This window comes from Engystomops pustulosus, chromosome 5 (assembly GCF_040894005.1).
Source record: "Engystomops pustulosus chromosome 5, aEngPut4.maternal, whole genome shotgun sequence".
Classification (NCBI taxonomy): domain Eukaryota; kingdom Metazoa; phylum Chordata; class Amphibia; order Anura; family Leptodactylidae; genus Engystomops; species Engystomops pustulosus.
The window spans coordinates 53,873,578-53,893,994 of NC_092415.1; the positions used below are offsets into that span (position 1 = coordinate 53,873,578).

General features: G+C 48.5%; 1 protein-coding gene across 2 annotated transcripts in view; it reads right to left on the bottom strand.

The window, feature by feature from the left end:
• LOC140132789 (meprin A subunit beta-like) overlaps nucleotides 1-20,417 on the bottom strand; it is a 44,314-nt gene that overhangs the window by 9,612 nt on the left and 14,285 nt on the right. For both annotated transcript variants that reach the window (XM_072152012.1, XM_072152013.1), the window contains 4 exons: nucleotides 13,815-14,030; nucleotides 2,799-2,951; nucleotides 1,932-2,141; nucleotides 785-1,234 (listed from right to left, as the gene is read on the bottom strand). In XM_072152012.1, the coding sequence (XP_072008113.1) occupies nucleotides 785-1,234; nucleotides 1,932-2,141; nucleotides 2,799-2,951; nucleotides 13,815-14,030 (1,029 nt within the window). The remainder of the gene's footprint in view (nucleotides 1-784; nucleotides 1,235-1,931; nucleotides 2,142-2,798; nucleotides 2,952-13,814; nucleotides 14,031-20,417) is intronic.

The window sequence follows — 20,417 nt, forward strand, 5'->3', positions numbered from 1 at the left end:
AATGTGCCCCAGTATCCTCCTCTCAGCTACCACCTGTACTGTGTGAAGAGGATTCCCCAGGAAAGAGCTTGTTTTTCCTAATCCTTAGCTGAGATAACATCAAAGAAGATGGCTGATGCTACTACAGAGTTGAAGAAGGTCTTAAGAAGTGCTCCCAGCTCACCGAATGCCCTCAGCCTCCGCAGCAGATATAGCCTGCTCTGACCCTTCCTGTGAAGGGTATATATTCTTCTATAGCAGTGGTGGCGAACCTATGGCACTGGTGCCAGAGGTGGCACTCGGAGCCCTCTTTATGGGCACCCTTGCCATCACCCCAGGATAGAGTTTGCCAGACAGGACTCAAGGACTCTTACAGTCCCAGGCAGCCAAGGACCCCAGAAGGAAGCTACAAAGATCATCCAAACTTCTTCTCCTTCTTTCTTCTAATGTATTGGTGTCCTCGGGGGCCTATACAATTTAAACCTGTGAAAGAGCAGGCAGTAATAAGTTACTGCTTAAATTGTCGCATTGGCACTTTGCAAAAAATATGTGGTTTTTGGTGGTAGTTTGGGCACTCAGCGCCTAAAAGGTTTACCATCACTGTTCTATAGATTTGTAGAACGATTTGCAGAATAAAAATGTTACTACAGCTAAAACAATGTTAATGCATATTTAAGATTATATTTAATAAGAATTCATAGACAAATGATTAAGATGTTTGACATGCATTAATGTTAAAAACTTTGATTCTTTAAAAAAAGAACATTACAATTATGCCTGTGCTTATGTAACTGTGTAGACTTACAATTTCGTGCAGTAGGATCAGTTGTAATACTCTTCATATTTGATGTCCGTTGTTGTGCATTTGGATTTTGATCAATAAACTCTACTGTGACTTGTCGCCAAGGACATGGCCATTGAAGAGTGGCATCATTAGCTCCTGATACCAAATATAGATATACTGCAATGTAGAATGGTAATCTTGATGTACTATATTTCTCTAAGCTGATTTGGTATGCGTATCCATCTCTGGAGTAGTACGGAGGACTCAGAATCCCTGTTGTAATCATGTCACTTGTAAAGTTTCTGATGTGCCAAATATTTTCAGGGCATTTTGTTTCTGACAAATTAATGTCATCAATTGAAATTCCTCCTGTGGAGATACCGGAGCCTTTTATCCCTTGGAATAGAAATCTAAATTTACTTTTTGCTTGTAGTTGAGAATAATGAATCTTCCAGTAATTAGAAGGTGGACCTGCAAAGTTCAATTAATAAAATAAATCTCACTTAGAATATTACACATCTACTATAAGAACTACTTTTATATCATAATGTTTGCGCATGGGCTGCGCGCATAGATGTGCCTCTGGCAGCTGCCGGGAAGACGCTGGAGTGCATAGGCGCGAGAACCGTAATGCCCCGCATCAGCCTACTCCCCGCCGGCTGCACATCCCCTTAACGCCCCTCCACCCCCCCTTGCATACAGGTGGAAATAATCACAAGTGCTAGTAATAAGCTAGTATTTGTGATTATCTCAGGGCTTCTACACCAGTGTCTAGGCACCGAGGCCCTGATAAATACACCCAAGGTCTCTTTACAGCTAGAGCTATAAACGTGATGTTTTCATCAAAAAATACAATTGTGTTCCCTTATGTCCCTTCTCCATCCCATCCCTTGTTTTTCTTGGTTGAACTTGATGAACATATGTCTTTTTTCACCTGTAACATCCAAATAATTATGTAAATCTCAATGAACTGAGAAAAGGCGCAAAAAAGATGAGCAAATGAGTAAAGTAACTGATTACTAAAATGATTGCTGATAAAGGTGGTTCTACAAAGTATTTAAATATGCATTGTTTTTTAGACATTGTTTTTTGATTTTGACCTCATTTTGCTAAATAAATAATGAAGTGGGGAAATTGGATATTTGGTGCTTAATCTTACCTTACTTACCATTTACAGAATTAACAAATGTAAGTTTGCCTGTGGGGAAATCTTCTGTGTATTCTTTTATCCAGATATTAAGTTGGTCATTCACATTACCATTGTGGTAGTAAAAAAATTCCAGACACTGAAATTCTCTCACTGGATAGAAGAGTCTGCTCTCAAGAGTAGCGTTCACTCCAGTCTTGTCTGTGCTGGTGTTGAAGTACATAAAAAAGCCTAAAGCATGTAAACCAAAGAAAAACTATGGGTCAGAATTATGAATACTGTTGTAAGAGTCATCAATTAACCAGTTGACATAAATATTATACAGTGGCCCAAATATATCAATAGTGTTACAATCTGCCAATCTGTGGTTTACATTACTAATGTACAGGTCTATTTTCAGGACATGACACAGTTGCACTTTTTTTTGGTATACTTTGCAACACAATTGCGGCATACCTCAGTAATAAATGTGTTAAACTCTGACTAAGCAATAACATGCCCCTTTAGGTGCACAGTTTTCTAAAGTTTTGGGCAAAGTGGCACAAAAACTTCATAAATATATGTGCAAGATCCAAATAACTTTTTCTGGTGCCAACTTAGACAAAATAAATGGCGCAAACACAATGATATATCTGGTTCATTATGTGTTTGATGTAATCTGCTAGACATGTTCAACTAATTTGCTCCAATATTGTGCATAGATAAAAATCAAACATTACCCAAAACCCATCTAACCCCAGGGAACACCACATGATCTAATTGGAACATTTGTGAGCTAGTCCTTGTCCTCCAACATCAGTGCTCTTTAGGTGCTAAAAAAAACCTCTTGTAAAGCAAATTGATCCTGTTTTGGCATCTCACAGTGTAATAAAACTCTGCATATATTACCATTGCTTTTTCCCATGTATGTATGGTCAGTCTGTGGTCCTCCTGGTACACTGGAAACATACTGCCAATCTGTACTGTCATTCGCACTCTGAAGCATGGCACATATGTCATCAGATTCAAAGGTACAGGAATCCAGGAATGTTAAAGAAGAAGCTGTACGATGGAGAACAATACAATACAAATAAAACAAATTTACTAGAAAGAAGTCAAGTCATATAAAATGACCATAAATGGCAATACTTGACACACAAAAAACATTGGGGGTCATTTACTAAGGGCCCGATTCGCGTTTTCCCCACGTGCTACCCGAATATTTCCGATTTTCGGTGATTTTCCCTGTATTGCCCCGGGTTTTTGGCGCACGTGATCGGATTGTGGCGCATCGGCGCTGGCATGCACATGCCGCTGGATCGCGTATTGGACCGGGTAAGTAAATCTGCCCCATTGTCTTTTGGCTTTTGAGGAAATCTGCATGCGGTTACTATGCTTAAAAGGGTACTCCTTTGGCATAAATATTTCAATTAATTCATCTTCCATATATGCATTTCTTTGAATTGCAGTTTATGTGCAAAGATAATTTCCCATAAACGAAGTCACGTTGCCACATAAATACGACTTGCTCTATTGCTCTGGCCATGCCAAGGGACAACTAGGCTACATTTATGTAAAATGATCTTCACAAAGATACGTTTTTTAAATACCATCTAATTGAAGAAATGTATTTGCAGTGGGTAATATCCCTTTAAATCAATGAAACTGGACCTATATGCAGTGGCACTACACAATAATTCAATTGCAACATCCCCCACCGGGGCCTAGCCCTTGAGGTGAGGACTGGAGACAGTCGGGGCCCGCGGTACCGGAGTGGCTGGCGGTTGCGGCCTAAGCACGCTATTGTCACGGTGCTTGGTACGGGGGAACCGGAGGGCTGTCCTACAGCCTGGCAGGTCTCCAGCAGGGTGGTGTTGGCAAGAAATGATGAGGGAGAGGCTACTATAGTGGATCTCCCTGGGGCAACCCCTTAATGTCCCGAGTGTGAGTCTCTGGGTGATGGACAGGGTGCCGGTGATGAAGGCAGCCGTATTAGCAGGGACCAGACGGAGACAGAAGTTGAAGAAAACAACTTACAGTTTTTTATTTGAACCGGCAGGAACCGCAGCAACGTGCCTTTAACAGGTAGATGGAGTGCTGAGATGCTTTTGGAGGGAGCCTCAGGAGATAGTTCACCAGCCTGGATGTAGAGGGCAGGCTGGGAGGCAGCTGTGTCCTAATAGGATGCTTCAGCTGGTTCTGTAGAGCTTCAGGTATCACCTTTAAGGGTAAGATGATACCCCTTTCCTCACTATACTAACTCTAGTCTTCTTGCTCCACTCTTCAGAGGCAGGGGCTAGGCTCTTCCTGCTCTGGTATGGGCTAGATTGAGATTACTCACTCACTCACTGAGCTATAAGTCTTCCTGATCTGAGCTGAGCTCAGACTAAACTGATCTGATCCCTCTCCTGAGAGAGACTGCTCTGAGATCTGAGACCCAGAACATTCTTGGCCAGGGAGTTTTATTACTTCCCCTTGGTCAGGTGGTGGCTGCTCCTCCAATCACATCTCAGCTTACAGAGGACAGGATGTAACACAAGACATTGGATGATAGAATCTTACATCATACACAGATTAACTTCTGCCTTGCCAGGCAGGATTCACCACTGTAATATCCCCTATGTCCTATAAGGACCATGTAGTGTGATGTGATTACATGCAGGTGGGACGTATTCACAAACACTCCCTCGCCATTGCATCGGCGATGGTGTTGCATACCCCCGGGGCAATTGAAAGAGCCGCCCCCGGCTCGACTACAGATGGTTTGGGGCGCAGAGGTGGATAAGGGCACTTCTGGGAAGTGCAGGCTATGTGAGGTGTAGGGACAAACCGCCCATGGTCCTGGAGACAGGCACCTGGGTTGGTGTCGGACTAAGACAAAAACATGTAAGTGCTTGACAGTTGGTCGCTGACGCCATTAGACCGAACTGTACAGTAGGAAAGGTGTGGTGTCATGTCCTGTAATCCACTCCTTGCACCAAGGCCTGTATATTTGTTATATCAACGCTTCTTCCCTGGCGGCAATTATATAGTGTGTATATCTGCATTGCGTTAGCATATGCGACACGAGTACCTCCTGACTGACATCCTTACCCATAGTATGGGTGGCATCCAGGTGCTAACTCTGTAACACCCCCGGTCCCCGAAGGACCCGCAGTTTACAGACTACCCCCATGTGCAAACCTCGGTTTGAGGGATCAGGTAGCGGTCAGTGTTTTACAAAAAGACGGTCCAACACAGCCACACTACAACCTGAAAAGCCTATGAAAGGGTTAATGCAGACTACTGGCATATATTTTGACAGTGTGCAAACAGGTCAACTCACATTGGCTTAGAAGCCCAATGGGTACACATCTTAAAACGTTACAGAGGTAGGCTACTCAGGGTAGCAGAATCAAATGTCTCTTTTCCTGCAAAGGAAAGGCATGGAAATGCAAACATAATGTCTGTACCTAAAAGAAAAGGCATTAAGTGCAAAATAATAATTTACATGGCAACTTTTCCTGGTAGTATCTGGCGAAAGTCTCTCAAAAGGTCTTTATTAACAAAGTTCATCTTCTGGGTACAGCCCTTGATGTGAGGAAAAGTGCAATAAAGAAGCAAAGGGTCTCCTCTAGTGTAGAGGGACAGAGTCCTTTGAAGAAATTCTCTGCGGTGGCAGAGGAAGGGGTGCTATCATAGCACATGACAATAATCAGTTCAAGGTATGTCTCTTGACTGAGATAAATAGGGATGAGAGTCTCAGGAAAGTCTCTGGCTCTTTAGGGAAAATGGAGATAAATACACAATATGTACAGTACCTGAAGATGGCTACAGCCCTTCAGGGGTTACTCTGCATCGCTGGGTTCAGCAGAGACAGGATCCAGCTCCAGCAGGGAATCCTGTGCATCCTCAGCGGGAGCAGGTGCCGTCTGGGGACACCCGGTGGCAGTTGTAGGTACTGCAGGCTCAACAGCATCCTCCGGACATGCAGGGGGAGGAGCGCTGTCGCCCGGGATGTCGGCTGCTCCAGCCGGGGGCTCAACTGAGCCAGGGACCACGGAGGGGTCCAGAAATAAATAGATAGGAACCTGCGGCAGCGCCGCAGCTCCTTCCAGCTCCGGTTCTTCTGGGGCCAGGTCGTCACCCCATTGGTAACCGGCAAGGGGAGATGTGGGCCTAGACGGAACCTCCGGACGAGGCTCACTAGCCGGGATGTCTTCTCCCACAGAAGAGCCGCGGGACCTGGCAATACTCCCGGCAGGGGAGATGGTGGGGGTGGCGCCCTGGATCATGCCCGGCCCATGGATGGCAATGGGACCCGTACTCACGATCACCGTGGATGGGGCATTCACGTGGGTCACCGCCCGGGGACTCGCAGCCGAGGAAGAAGTGTTCGGGGATTCCGGCCACTCGTCGTCCTCATACAGCTCATCGTACGATGGGTAGCGGTCCTCATCGGAATCCGGGATCCGGATCACACCAGCCGCCCATGGTCCTCGGGGCCCCTCCTGCAGGGAGAACTCGATGCACTCTCCTGGCTTCAGATTGTGCAGTCTCTCTGGCAAGTCAGGCCTCTTGACAGACCGGCGGGGAATAAATACCTCCCGTCCGGTGTAGTCCTGGGTGGCGAAGCCATAGCCACGTTGCTTGTCGAAGAACCGGACCATGCCGGTGGTGCGGTTCTTTTCCACCCAAGCTCCAGCTGTAGACCGGCCGGCCATATACCGTTGGGCCTCCTTCTCTCGGTGTCGCTGTTCCGAGACAGCGTCCCGGAGTCGCCGGCGGGCGGCCTCACCTCGGCCTTGAGGCTGCGGAGGTGCCGGTGCTAGGGCTCGTGGCTCCGGTGCAGGCTCTGATCTCCTTGGGCAACAGGTAGGTGCCAGAGGATCAGGAACCGTCACAGCGGGGCTGGCAGGCCGCACAGCAGGAACGGTAGGCCTCGGAGCAGGTGGAGCGGCAGCAATAGGCCCAGGCGTTGGCTCGACAGGAGTCGGGGCCTCCCCACGTGGCGCCTCCACGGTACCAGCATGGTAGCCGGGAGAACACGAGGAACCGCCCGGGTGGTACCTGGTGCTGCGTCACCGTTTGGAAATACGTCCTGGTGACGAAGGCCCGGGTCAGTCCTCGATGCAGCCAGTGTCCAGCGGAGGGTCTCCGGACCGGCTGGGCAGAGACCACGACCATAGTCTCCAGTACTTCGAAGAACTCCGGCTGCTCCACAGGGGAGAATGGCGGAGGACCCCACATGGTGCTGACCTCACTCTCCAAGATCAGCACGAGTTCTGGCGCTTCTCTGAGGCGGGGCAGGAAGTCCGCCTTGAGCCAGTGGGAGGAGTCCAAGTCCTTCCCGCCAAGAGCTGTGGCGGGCTTTAATTTTTCCTGCGCCACAGGAGGCGGGGTTCGCGCCATTCGCGCGTGGGCGGAGTTTGGTGAGTCATCTGGGTTTCCCGCCAGTGAAGGTTTTGGTGGGCTTGAATTATTTGCTGCACCACAGTTTCTGAGGTAAAAATCTTCAGGCGCGGCAGCGCCGGATGTAGCAGGGCTGGTACAGTTCTTGCAGGGATTAACCTCTTGAGTGCTGGAGCGGTGCTCGACAGCACGTGGCAGCATTAACACAGTTCAATCCAGAAACACACAATCACTTGGGCCTAAACCCGAATGGCAGCAGGGTTAGGCAGCACAGTCTTTTCAAAAAAGGATAGTCTTTAATGCCGGAATAAGGCACAGAAGTATCAATCCTGTTCGTGACGCCACTTGCAACATCCCCCACCGGGGCCTAGCCCTTGAGGTGAGGCCTGGAGACAGTCGGGGCCCGCGGTACCGGAGTGGCTGGCGGTTGCGGCCTAAGCACGCTATTGTCACGGTGCTTGGTACGGGGGAACCGGAGGGCTGTCCTACAGCCTGGCAGGTCTCCAGTAGGGTGGTGTTGGCAAGAAATGATGAGCGAGAGGCTACTATAGCGGATCTCCCTGGGGCAACCCCTTAATGTCCCGAGTGTGAGTCTCTGGGTGATGGACAGGGTGCCGGTGATGAAGGCAGCCGTATTAGCAGGGACTAGACGGAGACAGAAGTTGAAGAAAACAACTTACAGTTTTTTATTTGAACCAGCAGGAACCGCAGCAACGTGCCTGTAACAGGTAGATGGAGTGCTGAGATGCTTTTGGAGGGAGCCTCAGGAGATAGTTCACCAGCCTGGATGTAGAGGGCAGGCTGGGAGGCAGCTGTGTCCTAATAGGATGCTTCAGCTGGTCCTGTAGAGCTTCAGGTATCACCTTTAAGGGTAAGATGATACCCCTTTCTTCACTATACTAACTCTAGTCTTCTTGCTCCACTCTTCAGAGGCAGGGGCTAGGCTCTTCCTGCTCTGGTATGGGCTAGACTGAGATTACTCACTCACTCACTGAGCTATAAGTCTTCCTGATCTGAGCTGAGCTCAGACTAAACTGATCTGATCCCTCTCCTGAGAGAGACTGCTCTGAGATCTGAGACCCAGAACATTCCTGGCCAGCGCTGAAATAATATTGGTAAATGATAAAAGTTTGCCAGTATATTTTGTGGATTACACAGCAGGGTGGCGACAAAGTTAACAAGTTTGATGTGGAAGCCATGAAAACAACCCAAAATTCTGCCTGACACAGCTCGTTTGATAAGGGGACCATGTATGGAGGCAGCTATATGAAGTACTTTTGGAGGCAGCTATGGCGATGACGTGTGGAGGTAGCAATGGAGACAACGTGTGAAGGCAGCTAAAAAGACGACGTGTGGAGGTGCTATGGAGACAATGTAATTTGGATAGTGCCAGTGGCAGTCCAAAAAAGTTTTCAAACCAGAGGAGCAGGTAGCTGGTCCTCCAGAAAAATTACATAGATTGAGTGCCTGTATGTGGCACTCCCAAAAATTGTTTAAAACAGAGGACAGGGTAATTGGCCCTCCAGAAAAATTAAATACATAAAGTACTATAGCCAGAGCCAGTTGGCCCTGGCAAAAAAATTGCCAGTTTCCTCTGCTTTAGTGTACAAAGAGGAGGAGAAGGAGGACAATGCGGAGGAGGAGTGCATACATTATTCAGGTTCAGCTTCTTTCACCTGGTGGAGAATGGAAATTATGAGAAATCCAGGCTTTATTCATCTTGATAAACGTCAGCCTGTCAGCGCTGTCAGTCGACAGGCGTGTACGCTTATCGGTGATGATGCCACCAGCTGCACTGAAAACCCGCTCGGACAACACGCTAGCGGCAGGGCCGGCAAGAACCTCCAAGGCGTACAGGGCTAGTTCGTGCCACATGTCCAGCTTTGAAACCCAGTAGTTGTAGGGAGCTGTGTGATCATTTAGGACGATGGTATGGTCAGCTACGTACTCCCTCACCAGCTTTCTGTAAAGATCAGCCCTACTCTGCCGAGACTGGGGACAGGTGACAGTGTCTTGCTGGGGTGACATAAAACTGGCAAAGGCCTTGTAAAGCGTACCCCTGCCAGTGCTGGACAAGCTGCCTGGTCGCCTACTCTCCCTCGCTACTTGTCCCGCAGAAGTACGCCCTCTGCCGCTAGCGCTGTCAGAAGGGAAATACTGTTTCAGCTTGTGCACCAGGGCCTGCTGGTATTCATGCATTCTCACACTCCTTTCCTCTCCAGGGATGAGAGTGGAAAGATTTTGCTTGTACCGTGGGTCCAGGAGAGTGAATACCCAGTAACCGGTGCTGGAATAAATTCTTTGAACGCGAGGGTCACGGGATAGGCAGCTTAGCATGAAAAGTGCCATATGCGCCAGAGTCCCAACGCGCAAGAATTCACTCCCCTCACTGGCCTGACTGTCGATTTCCTCCTCCTCCAACTCCTCCAACTCCTCTTCTTCTGCCCATACACGCTGAACAGTGAAGGACTGAACAATGGTCCCCTCTTCTGTCTCGCCAACATTCTCCTCCTCTTCCTCCTCATCCTCCTCCACCTCCACCTCCACCTCCTCCGATATGCGCTGAGAAACAGACCTAAGGGTGCTTTGGCTATCAACAAGGGAATCTTCTTCCCCTGTCTCTTGTGACGAGCGCAAAGCTTCCGACTTCATGCTGACCAGAGAGTTTTTCAACAGGCCAAGCAGCGGGATGGTGAGGCTGATGATGGCGGCATCACCACTGACCATCTGTGTTGACTCCTCAAAGTTACTCAGCACCTGACAGATATCAGACATCCACGTCCACTCCTCATTGTAGACTTGAGGAAGCTGACTGACCTGACTACCAGTTCTGGTGGAAGTTGACATCTGGCAGTCTACAATCGCTCTGCGCTGCTGGTAAACTCTGGATAACATGGTCAGTGTTGAATTCCACCTCGTGGGCACGTCGCACAACAGTCGGTGAGCGGGCAGTTGGAGGCGGCGCTGCGCTGCCCTGAGAGTGGCAGCATCTGTGCTTGACTTCCTGAAATGCGCACAGATGTGGCGCACCTTCGTGAGCAAATCAGACAGATTGGGGTATGTCTTGAGGAAACGCTGAACTATGAGATTTAACACATGGGCCACATGTGTCAGTCTGCCGAGTTGCAGAGCTGCCACCAGGTTACGGCCGTTGTCACACACAACCATGCCTGGCTTCAGGTTCAGCGGTGCCAGCCACAGATCAGTCTGCGCCGTTATGCCCTGTAATAACTCTTGTGCGGTGTGCCTTTTATCGCCTAGGCTCAGCAGTTTGAGCACCGCCTGCTGTCGCTTAGCGATGGCACTGCTGCTGTGCCTAGAGCTACCGACTGATGGCGCCATGCCCACGGATGGTAATTCAGAGGAGGAGGTGGAGGAGGGGTGGGAGGAGGAGGAGGCATAGTAGGCCTTTGAGAACTGGACCGAGGTAGGCCCCGCAATCCTCGGCGTCGGCAGTATATGACCAGCCCCAGGGTCAGACTCGGTCCCAGCCTCCACCAAGTTAACCCAATGTGCCGCCAGCGATATATAGTGGCCCTACCCGGCAGCACTCGTCCACGTGTCCGTGGTCAGGTGGACCTTGTCAGAAACGGCGTTGGTCAGGGCACGGAGGATGTTCTCTGACACGTGCTTGTGCAGGGCTGGGACGGCACATCGGGAAAAGTAGTGGCGGCTGGGGACCGAATACCGAGGGGCGGCCGCCGCCATGAGGTTTCGAAAGGCCTCGGTCTCTACCAGCCTATAGGGCAGCATCTCCAGGCTAAGCAACTTGGAGATGTGGACGTTGAGGGCTTGGGCGTGTGGGTGGGTTGCGCTATACCTCCTTTTGCGCTCGAGCGTCTGGGGTATGGAGAGCTGAACGCTGGTGGATGCTGTGGAGGATCGTGGAGGCGAAGATGGGGTTTTCGCACGGGAGGTGTTTGGGCCGGGGTCCTGGGCAGGGGGCTGACTAGCAGATGACACAGGGGAAGGAGCAGTGGTGTGCCCGGCCGGAGGTGAACGGGCTTGGTGCCATTGAGTGGGGTGTTTAGCATTCAGATGCCTGCGCATACTGGTGGTAGTTAAGCTAGTAGTGGTGGAACCCCTGCTGATCCTGGTTTGGCAAAGGTTGCACACCACAGTCCGTCGGTCATCCGGTGTTTCTTTAAAGAACCTCCAGACTTCTGAAAATCTAGCCCTCGCCACGGGAGCTTGACTACGGGCAACATTTGGCGCTGATGCACCAGCTCTGGCCCTGCCTCTCCATCTGGCCCCACCACTGCCTCTTCCAACCTGTTCTGCTATAGGACTCGCCTCCGTCTCAGAAGCACTGTGTTCACCCGGCCTATCAACCCAGCTTGGGTCTGTCACCTCATCATCCTCCGATCCCTCAGTCTGCTCCCCCCTCGGACTTCCTGCCCTGACAACAACTTCACCACTGTCTGACAACCTTGTCTCCTCATCGTCCGACACCTCTTTACACACTTCTTCCACTACGTGAATAATGTCATCATCACCCACAGACTGCGACTGGTGGAAAACCTGGGCATCGGAAAATAGCTCAGCAGCAGCAGGACAAGAGGTTTGTGACTGTGGGAAGGGTCCAGAAAACAGTTCCTCAGAGTATGCCGGTTCAAATGCCAAATTTTGGTGGGAGGGGGCAGACTGGGGGGAAGGAGGCTGAGGTGGAGGAGCTGGAGGAGTGCCGATTTCGGTGACATGGGTGGACTGCGTGGAAGACTGACTGGTGGACAAATGGCTAGAAGCATTGTCCGCAATCCACGACATCACCTCTTCGCACTGTTCTGGCCTCAACAGTGCTCTACCACGAGTCCCAGTAACTTGAGACATGATGAACCTAGGGAGTGTACCTCTGCGGCGTTCCCCTGCTCACCCATCAGCAGGTGGTGTCTCACCCCGCCCAGGACCACGGCTTCTGACCCCTGCAGTAGTTGGACGCCCACTTCCACGCCCTCGTCCTCTACCCATAGCCCTCGGGTTAAACATTTTCCAAATTAAAGTGTAAACTTGAAAAAAAAAAATTTTTGTGTTTATTTTTTTTTAGTTTTTTATTTTTTTTAACAAAACGATGCTATCCTATTGCTATGGCTAGTTTCTAACCTACACTGACAGCACACAACGGGATTTTGTGCTTTGCAAGATGAGTTTGAGCTATAAAATGAAATAAAGGTAAAAAAAAAAAAAAAAAAAAAATCAGCAGACTCTGCCTAATTCTACTCAAACCCCTAATAAATTGTCCCACTTCGGTGTTTGAGGTGGATATGTGTGTCACTAAGAGCTAAACACAACGGTAGCAAGTCCCCCTGCAAATTCCTCACAGTATGGTACTAGCTGCACTACTAATGCCAGCAAGCCCAGCCACAAGCAAACAAAAAAAAGTTAAATAAAACGTTATTGTAGCCCTAAGAAGGGCTGTTGGGTTCTTGTAGAATTACTCCTGCCTAACAGTAAGCTAATAGAACACCCTAACGCTTTCCCTGACCAGCAGCAGCTCTCTCCCTAGCGGCATCCAGACACAGAATGATCCGAGCAGCGCGGGCAGCGGCTAGTCTATCCCAGGGTCACCTGATCTGGCCAGCCAACCACTGCTATCGACGTGTAAGGGTACCACGTCATGCTGGGTGGAGTGCAGAGTCTCTTGGCTTGTGATTGGCTCTGTTTCTGGCCGCCAAAAAGCAAAACGGCGGGAGATGCCATTTTCTCGAGCAACGAGCAGTTTCGAGTATGCTAATGCTCGAACGAGCATCAAGCTCGGACGAGTATGTTCGCTCATCTCTAGTCAGTACATATCCAGACCCATCTGACGTTTGCTAGAGAACATTTGGATGTTCCAGTATTGAGAGAATGTAATATTGTCAGATGAAACCAAAATAGAACTATTTGGTAGAAACACAGCTGGTGTTGGGCAGGGAGTAAACGGGGAGTTGCATCCAAAGAACACCATACATACTGTGAAGCATGGGATTGTAACATCATGACTAAGGTCTGTTTTTCTGTAAAGGGACCAGGATAATTGATCTGTGTACATGAAAGAATGAATGGGGCCATGTATCATGAGATTTTGAGTGCAAACCTCCTTCCATCAGCAAGAGTATTGAAAATGAAACGTGGCTGGGTCTTTTAGCATGACAATGATCCCAAGCACATCATCATCAAAGGAATGGCTTCGTAAGAAGCATTTCAAGGTCCTGGACTGGCCTAGCCAGTATCCAGTTCTCAAACCCATAGAAAACCTTCGAAGGGCATTGCCCAGCAACATCCCCAAAACATCACTGCTCTAGAGGAAATCTGCAGGTGGAATGGGCCAACATACCAGCAACAGTGTGTGCCGACCTTGTGAAGACTTATAGAAAACGTTTACCTCTGTCATTGCCATCAAGGGATATAAGTTTGAGAGGAACTTTTGTTATTTGTTACAGGCCTTTCATCTTTTAAACTGGGAGACACTTACTGTAGGAGCTGTTGCAAAAAGGAAGACATATTTCTTCTAGGAGATGAAAAAAAGCTTTAATATTTCTCAGAATTTCTACTTACAACAATTGTAGAGTCGATTCAATTTTAAAGCATCATTGGCACTTAAATCCATTTGTTTCCCGATGATGTTATTGAACACAGCTTTTTTAGTTTGAATTGTTGCACTACCAGTAGAAAACGCTGTCCTGTCATAATGCATGACTGATGTATAGTCATACGGAACATCTAGGAACGAGGTCAGTTTATCACTATATGAGAGAAAGTTGGAACTGAGACCTTCAAAACAAACAAAAGAAAGATTGTAAGTGTAAACTATAACAGACTCCAGTTTCCTAAAATATTCCCTAGTTTATCATAGTATCATAGTATATAAGGCTGGAAAAAGACGCAAGTCCATCAAGTCCAACCTTTAAGAATTAAATAAATGTTTTATCCCCATAACCCGTGATATTTTTCTCTCCAGAAAGTCATCCAGGCCTCTCTTGAACATGTACATAGAGTCGGCCAATACAACCTCCTGCGGCAGAGAGTTCCATAATCTCACTGCTCTTACAGTAAATAACCTTTGTCTATGGTTATGGTAGAATCGCCTCTCCTCTAGGCGTAGAGAATGCCCCCTTGTCCTGGTCACAGGCCTAGGTATGAAAAGATCTTTGGAGAGATCCTTGTACTGTCCGTTCAGGTATCTGTACATTGTAATGAGTTCTCCCCTCAGTCGTCTTTTTTCTAAACTGAATAATCCCAAATTTTGTAATCTGTCATTTTATTCTAATCCCCCCATTCCCCTAATAATCCTGGTTGCTCTCCTCTGCACCCGTTCCAGCTCTACTATATCCTTTTAATACACTGGTGCCCAAAACTGTACAGAATATTCCATGTGTGGTCTGACCAGGGATTTGTATAAGATTTGATTTGCTTTAGCAGCAGCCGCCTGGCTCTGGTCACTAAAATTAAGTTTACCATCCACCAATACCCCCAAGTCCATTTCAGCTCCAGTTTTACTTAGTAATTGACCGTTTAGAACATAATTATACTTTTTGTTTCCATGGCCCAAGTGCATAACTTTACATTTATCTACATTAAACCTCATCAACCATTTCTCTGCCCACTCCTCAAGCTTCCACAAATCCCTCTGTAATGCTAAACTATCGACCTCAGTATTTATTACTTTACACAGCTTAGTATCATCTGCAAATATTGAAACTTGACTGTGTAAACCCACTACAAGGTCACTAATAAAAATATTAAAAAGAAGTGGCCCCAATACTGACCCCTGTGGCACTCCACTGGTAACGTCAACCCAATCTGAGAATGTGCCATTAATGACCACCCTCTGTTTTCTATCACTAAGCCAATTACTTACCCAAATACACAGATTTTCTCATTTTATATACCAACCTTTTATGTGGCACGGTGTCAAATGCCTTTGAAAAGTCCAGATATACAACATCCACAGCGTCTCCCAGATCGAGTCTTGAACTTACCTCCTCGTAGAAACCAATCAGATTAGTCTGACAGGACCGATCTCTCCTAAACCCATACTGACGCTGGGTTATAAGGTTGTGCACAGTGAGATACTCCAGGATAGCATCTCTAACAAACCCCTCAAATATTTTCCCCACCACAGCAGTTAGACTCACGGGTCTGTAGTTTCCAGGATCACTTTTTGATCCTTTTTTGTATATTGGTACCACATTTGCTATGTGCCAGTCCTGTGGAACATAACCAGTCCTCAGTGAATCTTCAAATATTAAAAATAACGGTCTGTCTATCACCATAGTTCATGCAGAATCCGGAGGTGTATGCCATCTGGCCCCGGTGATTTATCTATCTTAGAGGTTGCGAGGTGGCGCCGTACCTCTTCCTGGGTTAAACTGTTGACATTCCAAAAAGAATTTACATTATTCCTCATTGTGTCTTCCACCAGGGGATTTTCCTGGGTAAAGACAGTTGAGAAGGCGACATTCAGTAGATTGGCCCTTTCCTCCTCTCCTTCCACCATGACCCCATGTTATTTCTAAGGGGACCCACACTCTCTGTTTTTAGTTTCTTATCATTAATATACTTGAAAAATAATTTGATTATTTTTGCTCTCCCTGGCAATATTTCTCTCAGTCTCTATATTTGCGGCCTTTATCTGCTTTTTACAGGATTTATTTTTCTCTCTACAATCCTGTAATGCCTCATCGCTACCTTCAAGTTTTAGCACCTTAAATGCCTTATCTTTCTCGCTTATTGCTTTCCTTACAAGACTAGTTAGCCACATAGGCTTTTTCATGTTCCTCTTATGCTTTTTCCCATAAGGTATGTGTTTCTCACAGGGCTTTTTCAGAAAATATGAGAAAAAGTCCCATTTGGGGGGGGAGGGCTTTTGTCTTTGAGAACATTATCCCAGTCTATACCTTTAAGGTCTTCCCTTAGTTACTGAAAATTTGCCCTCCTGAAGTTTAGAGTGTTGGTTGCCCCTTCTCTAATGCTCTTAGTAAAGCGTAATACAAAATCAATGATATTATGATCACTATTCCCCAGGTTCCCCCCAACCTGTAGTTTTGATACCCTATCAGGTCTGTTGGTTAGGATAAGTTCCAGCAGTGCCCCTCCTCTTGTTGGCTCCAGGACTAGTTGCGACAGGTAATTGTCTTTTGTTGTTGACAAGAACCTGCTACCTTTGAAGGACATGCAGGTTACTGCCCCCCAGTCAATATCTGGGTAATTGAAGTCCCCCATGATAAGTACTTCACCTTGCTTTGAAGCCGCATCCATTTCACTTATCAGCATTTCCTCTGCTGCCTCCATTATATTTGGAGCCTTATAACAAACCCCTAGTAATATTTTATTATTCTTTTTCCCTTATCATCCCAAACATCATGGTTATTTTATATAAATCCCAAAAAGAAGAAAGGAAGTTGCAACAAGCTATAAAAAATAAAACCTCCCCAAAGCCCTTAAGCCCTTAACCTCCCCAAAGCCCTAAAGCCCTTAATCTATAAATATCTGGAGTCTCCAAAGAGTAAAATTAAGGAGCATGTAAGGCAAACGAGGATATAGATATCAGATAGTAATGCAGTCAAGATGAGGACCGGAGGTACTTTCCAGCCTCACTGAATCCACATGTGTCAAGTACACTCACCCGAAGGCATAGTGAAGATTGATCAGTGGGCGATCCAAGGAGGGAGGCCAATGAATTACACCCCGACGCGCCTTTCGCTGATGCTTTGTCAGCAGGAGTAGAATATGTGTTGCATCTGCTGCTATATACTCGCCAGAGGCCATCCCGCTGTAAGACGCTCCCACCGCGTGACGTGCTCCTCCCATGGAGTCGCGCACCAGAAACGCGTCACCCCAGAGCGCCATCCCCGATCACATGAGCAGAGAGGTGCTGTCATGGAGACGCGTCCCCCTGCAGTGCACTTCTCCATGCACGAGCGTGGCGCACGCGCATAGGAGCGTCAACAGGACGCCTTAGCAGAATACAGCAAGCACGTATAATGTATATAGATAAAACCTTAACAAATAGTGAACTGTTAAAATTGAAGACATACAAAAAACTGTGTCCGACCTCTTGACTGACCACTGTCCAGTCATGTCTTTATTCAAACTTCATTTTGTGTGAACTGTTTAGAAATTACTGTGTCCTCGCTCCTCTCTGCAGCTTCTCTGTTTGAAGGCCATGTAGTGACTTATACAAAGCTAACACAAGGACAATTGGTGTAAACATTCTGTTTAGATGATGTGAGACACTGAAGGGGTTAACTGTGGATGGGCGGTATGTTTCCCCTAGGTTTTGCTTCTATGCAAGGCCTTAGTGCTGAGGTGGGTTTGTCCAGCACCTTGGACACAGGTGATGGGAACAGCCTAATTAGCCTAGATAAAATGACTCAGCAGAGTTGAGTGGGTTGTCTCTCTGTGGAAGGAGGCTGAGAGGACACAGCTCTGACCTGTGTGTCTGGAGCAGCCACGTGATCTTTGTTTAGTGTGAGCTAGTGGACTATTTGTATAGTTAGCACCCTGACGGGTAGGTTTTCTTTTGTTTATTCAAATACCTGAATGTAAAGGCTGGTTTAATTTTGCTGCAATAAACGCAGGCGAGACCTGTTTGGACTGTACCCTGGTGTCCCTGTCTTGAACTGCATCCCAGCACCCCGCTACCACGGTCTCTACTGGGCCAAATCCCCACATATGGTGCTTCGGATTGCGGGCAGTTCAAAAAGACATACACCTGAAAGGCTCGCTACATCCTGCAACATTGCATGGCCTGGGTGAAAGCAGCAGGCAAAGTGCAGGATAAAGCCAAGATGGAGGACTTTATTAAATACCTGCAAGAGGAGGCCAGAGCTAATCGGCAGCAGCAGCAGGCCATGCTCCAGCAGCAGGAGGAGAGGTCCCGCCAGCAGCAGGAGGAGGCCAGAGCTAATCGGCAGCAGCAGCAGGAAGAGTCCCTGGCTAATCGGCAGCTGCAGCAAGCCATGCTCCAGCAGCAGGAGGAGAGGTCCCGCCAGCAGCAAGCTATGCTCCAGCAACAGCAGGAAGAGTCCCGAGCCATGTTCCAGCTGATGATGGAGAAGTTTTCTGGCATCATGGCAGCACCGCAAGCGACGACTACTGAGGGGTCCCATACTGGTCTGCAAGGGTACCCGGTTGTCCAGCGTTCCGCACGGGCTGCAGTACAAAAGGCTTTACAAAAAATGGCGACGACCGACGACGTGGAGGCGTATCTCACAGTGTTCGAGCGAGTAGCTGAGCGAGAGGAGTTACCGGCTGAGCAGTGGGCAGATGTCCTGGCACCGTTCCTGACCGGCGAGTCGCAGAAGGCTTACTACGACCTGAGTGAAACGGAGGCCCGTAAGTACCCCCAGCTAAAGGCGGAGATTCTGGCTCGTCTTGGGGTCACCGTTCAAGTTCGCTCCAGCCGGGTCCACCAGTGGGCTTACTCAGAAAAATTACCCCCACGCTCCCAAATGCATGACCTGATCCATCTTGTCCGGAAGTGGCTACAACCAGAGGACTGCACCCCCGCACAGATGGTAGAGAGAGTGGTCCTCGACAAATTCACCCGTTCTCTGCCCTCTCGGCTCCAGCGGTGGGTTGGACAGGCCGGTCCCACAAAAGCTGAGGAGCTTGTGTCCCTAGTAGAGAGGTATCGGGCTACGGAGGACCTTCTACTTACCTCTCCGACACGAAGCAGTGCCAGTGACAGGGTCACCAAACCAGCTGGTAAGACTGCTACTGCGGAAAAGGGGAGACATGTCAGGTTGGGAGGGGGTTCATTGGGGGGCGTGGATACCCAGAAACTCAGTGAGGCTCGTGACAGAGGTCATGGCCGTATCCAGTGCTGGCGGTGCCATGAAATGGGCCATATTGCTGCCAACTGTCCACTGTCAGTGGAGCCAATGGACTGCAACCAGACCCGGCGAGTGTCACTGTTTGCCCGGCCAGTTCTGGCGGCTGAGTCCGTCACGGATGCAGAACCCCAAGTATGCATGGTCACAATCAGTGGTCACACAGTGGAAGCCTTGCTAGACTCAGGGAGTCTGGTCACCCTGGTGCGGGGAACTTTGGTTGATCCTGGACTATACAGTGGGCGGAGAGTGGGAGTGTTGTGTATACATGGGGACACTCGCGAATATCCCACTGCTGTCATCAACCTACATACCCCTTGTGGTACTGTTACCCATGAAGTGGGGGTGGTGGGGTCCCTTTTTCATGAGGCTATTATCGGCAGAGACTTACCGGTGTTTTGGGACCTCTGGAGACGAAGACCCACCTCAGGTGCTGTTGCAGATAATGGACATCAGGTATGTCCGGCCTTGGCCCCTGAACCCTTTGAGGCCGATGTACACACACCAGCAGTAGGGGTGACCCCATGTGATGAATTCTCTCCCCTAGAGGTCCTAGCTGGTGAGGTCGAGGGCCACGAGGAGGTGGCCGACATGCTGGACCTTGAGATTTCCCGTGACAATTTTGGGGCTGCACAGCTACAGGACCCTACCTTGGTTAAAGCACGGGAGAATGTCAAGGTGATAAATGGGGTGCTCCAAATACCAGGGGCTGATAAAATATACCCCCGAATGGTGATTATTGGGGAACTGTTGTACAGGGTCGACCAGATACGGGGAGGAGGAAACCCGAACAGATATACCACGTGAACCTCCTAAAGCCATGGAGGGAAAGAGAGTCCCTGATGGCCATGGGAGTAGAGAAGGCGTCTGTCCCCAAGAAGGGAACACCGGAGGTAGGTGTACCCGATGCCAAGGTGCCTGAAGTACGGATCTCGGAGTCCCTCTCCAGGGCCCAGATTCAGGAAGCGAAGGAGTTTGTGCTCCGAAATGTGGATGTGTTCTCTAAGTTGCCGGGACGTACTTCAGTCATCAAGCATGACATCATAACCGAACCCCACATCCGGGTACACCAAAAACCCTACCGGGTCCCTGAAGCGCGCCGGCTTGCCATATCCGAAGAAGTCAGGCAGATGTTAGACCTGGGGGTTATCGAGGAATCTAAAAGTGACTGGTCGAGTCCTATTGTGTTGATACCCAAACCTGATGGTTCCCTACGGTTCTGCAATGATTTTAGGAAGTTGAACGAGGTGTCCAAATTTGATTCCTATCCCATGCCCAGGGTTGACGAGTTGATAGAACGACTTGGACAGGCTAGGTTCTTCTC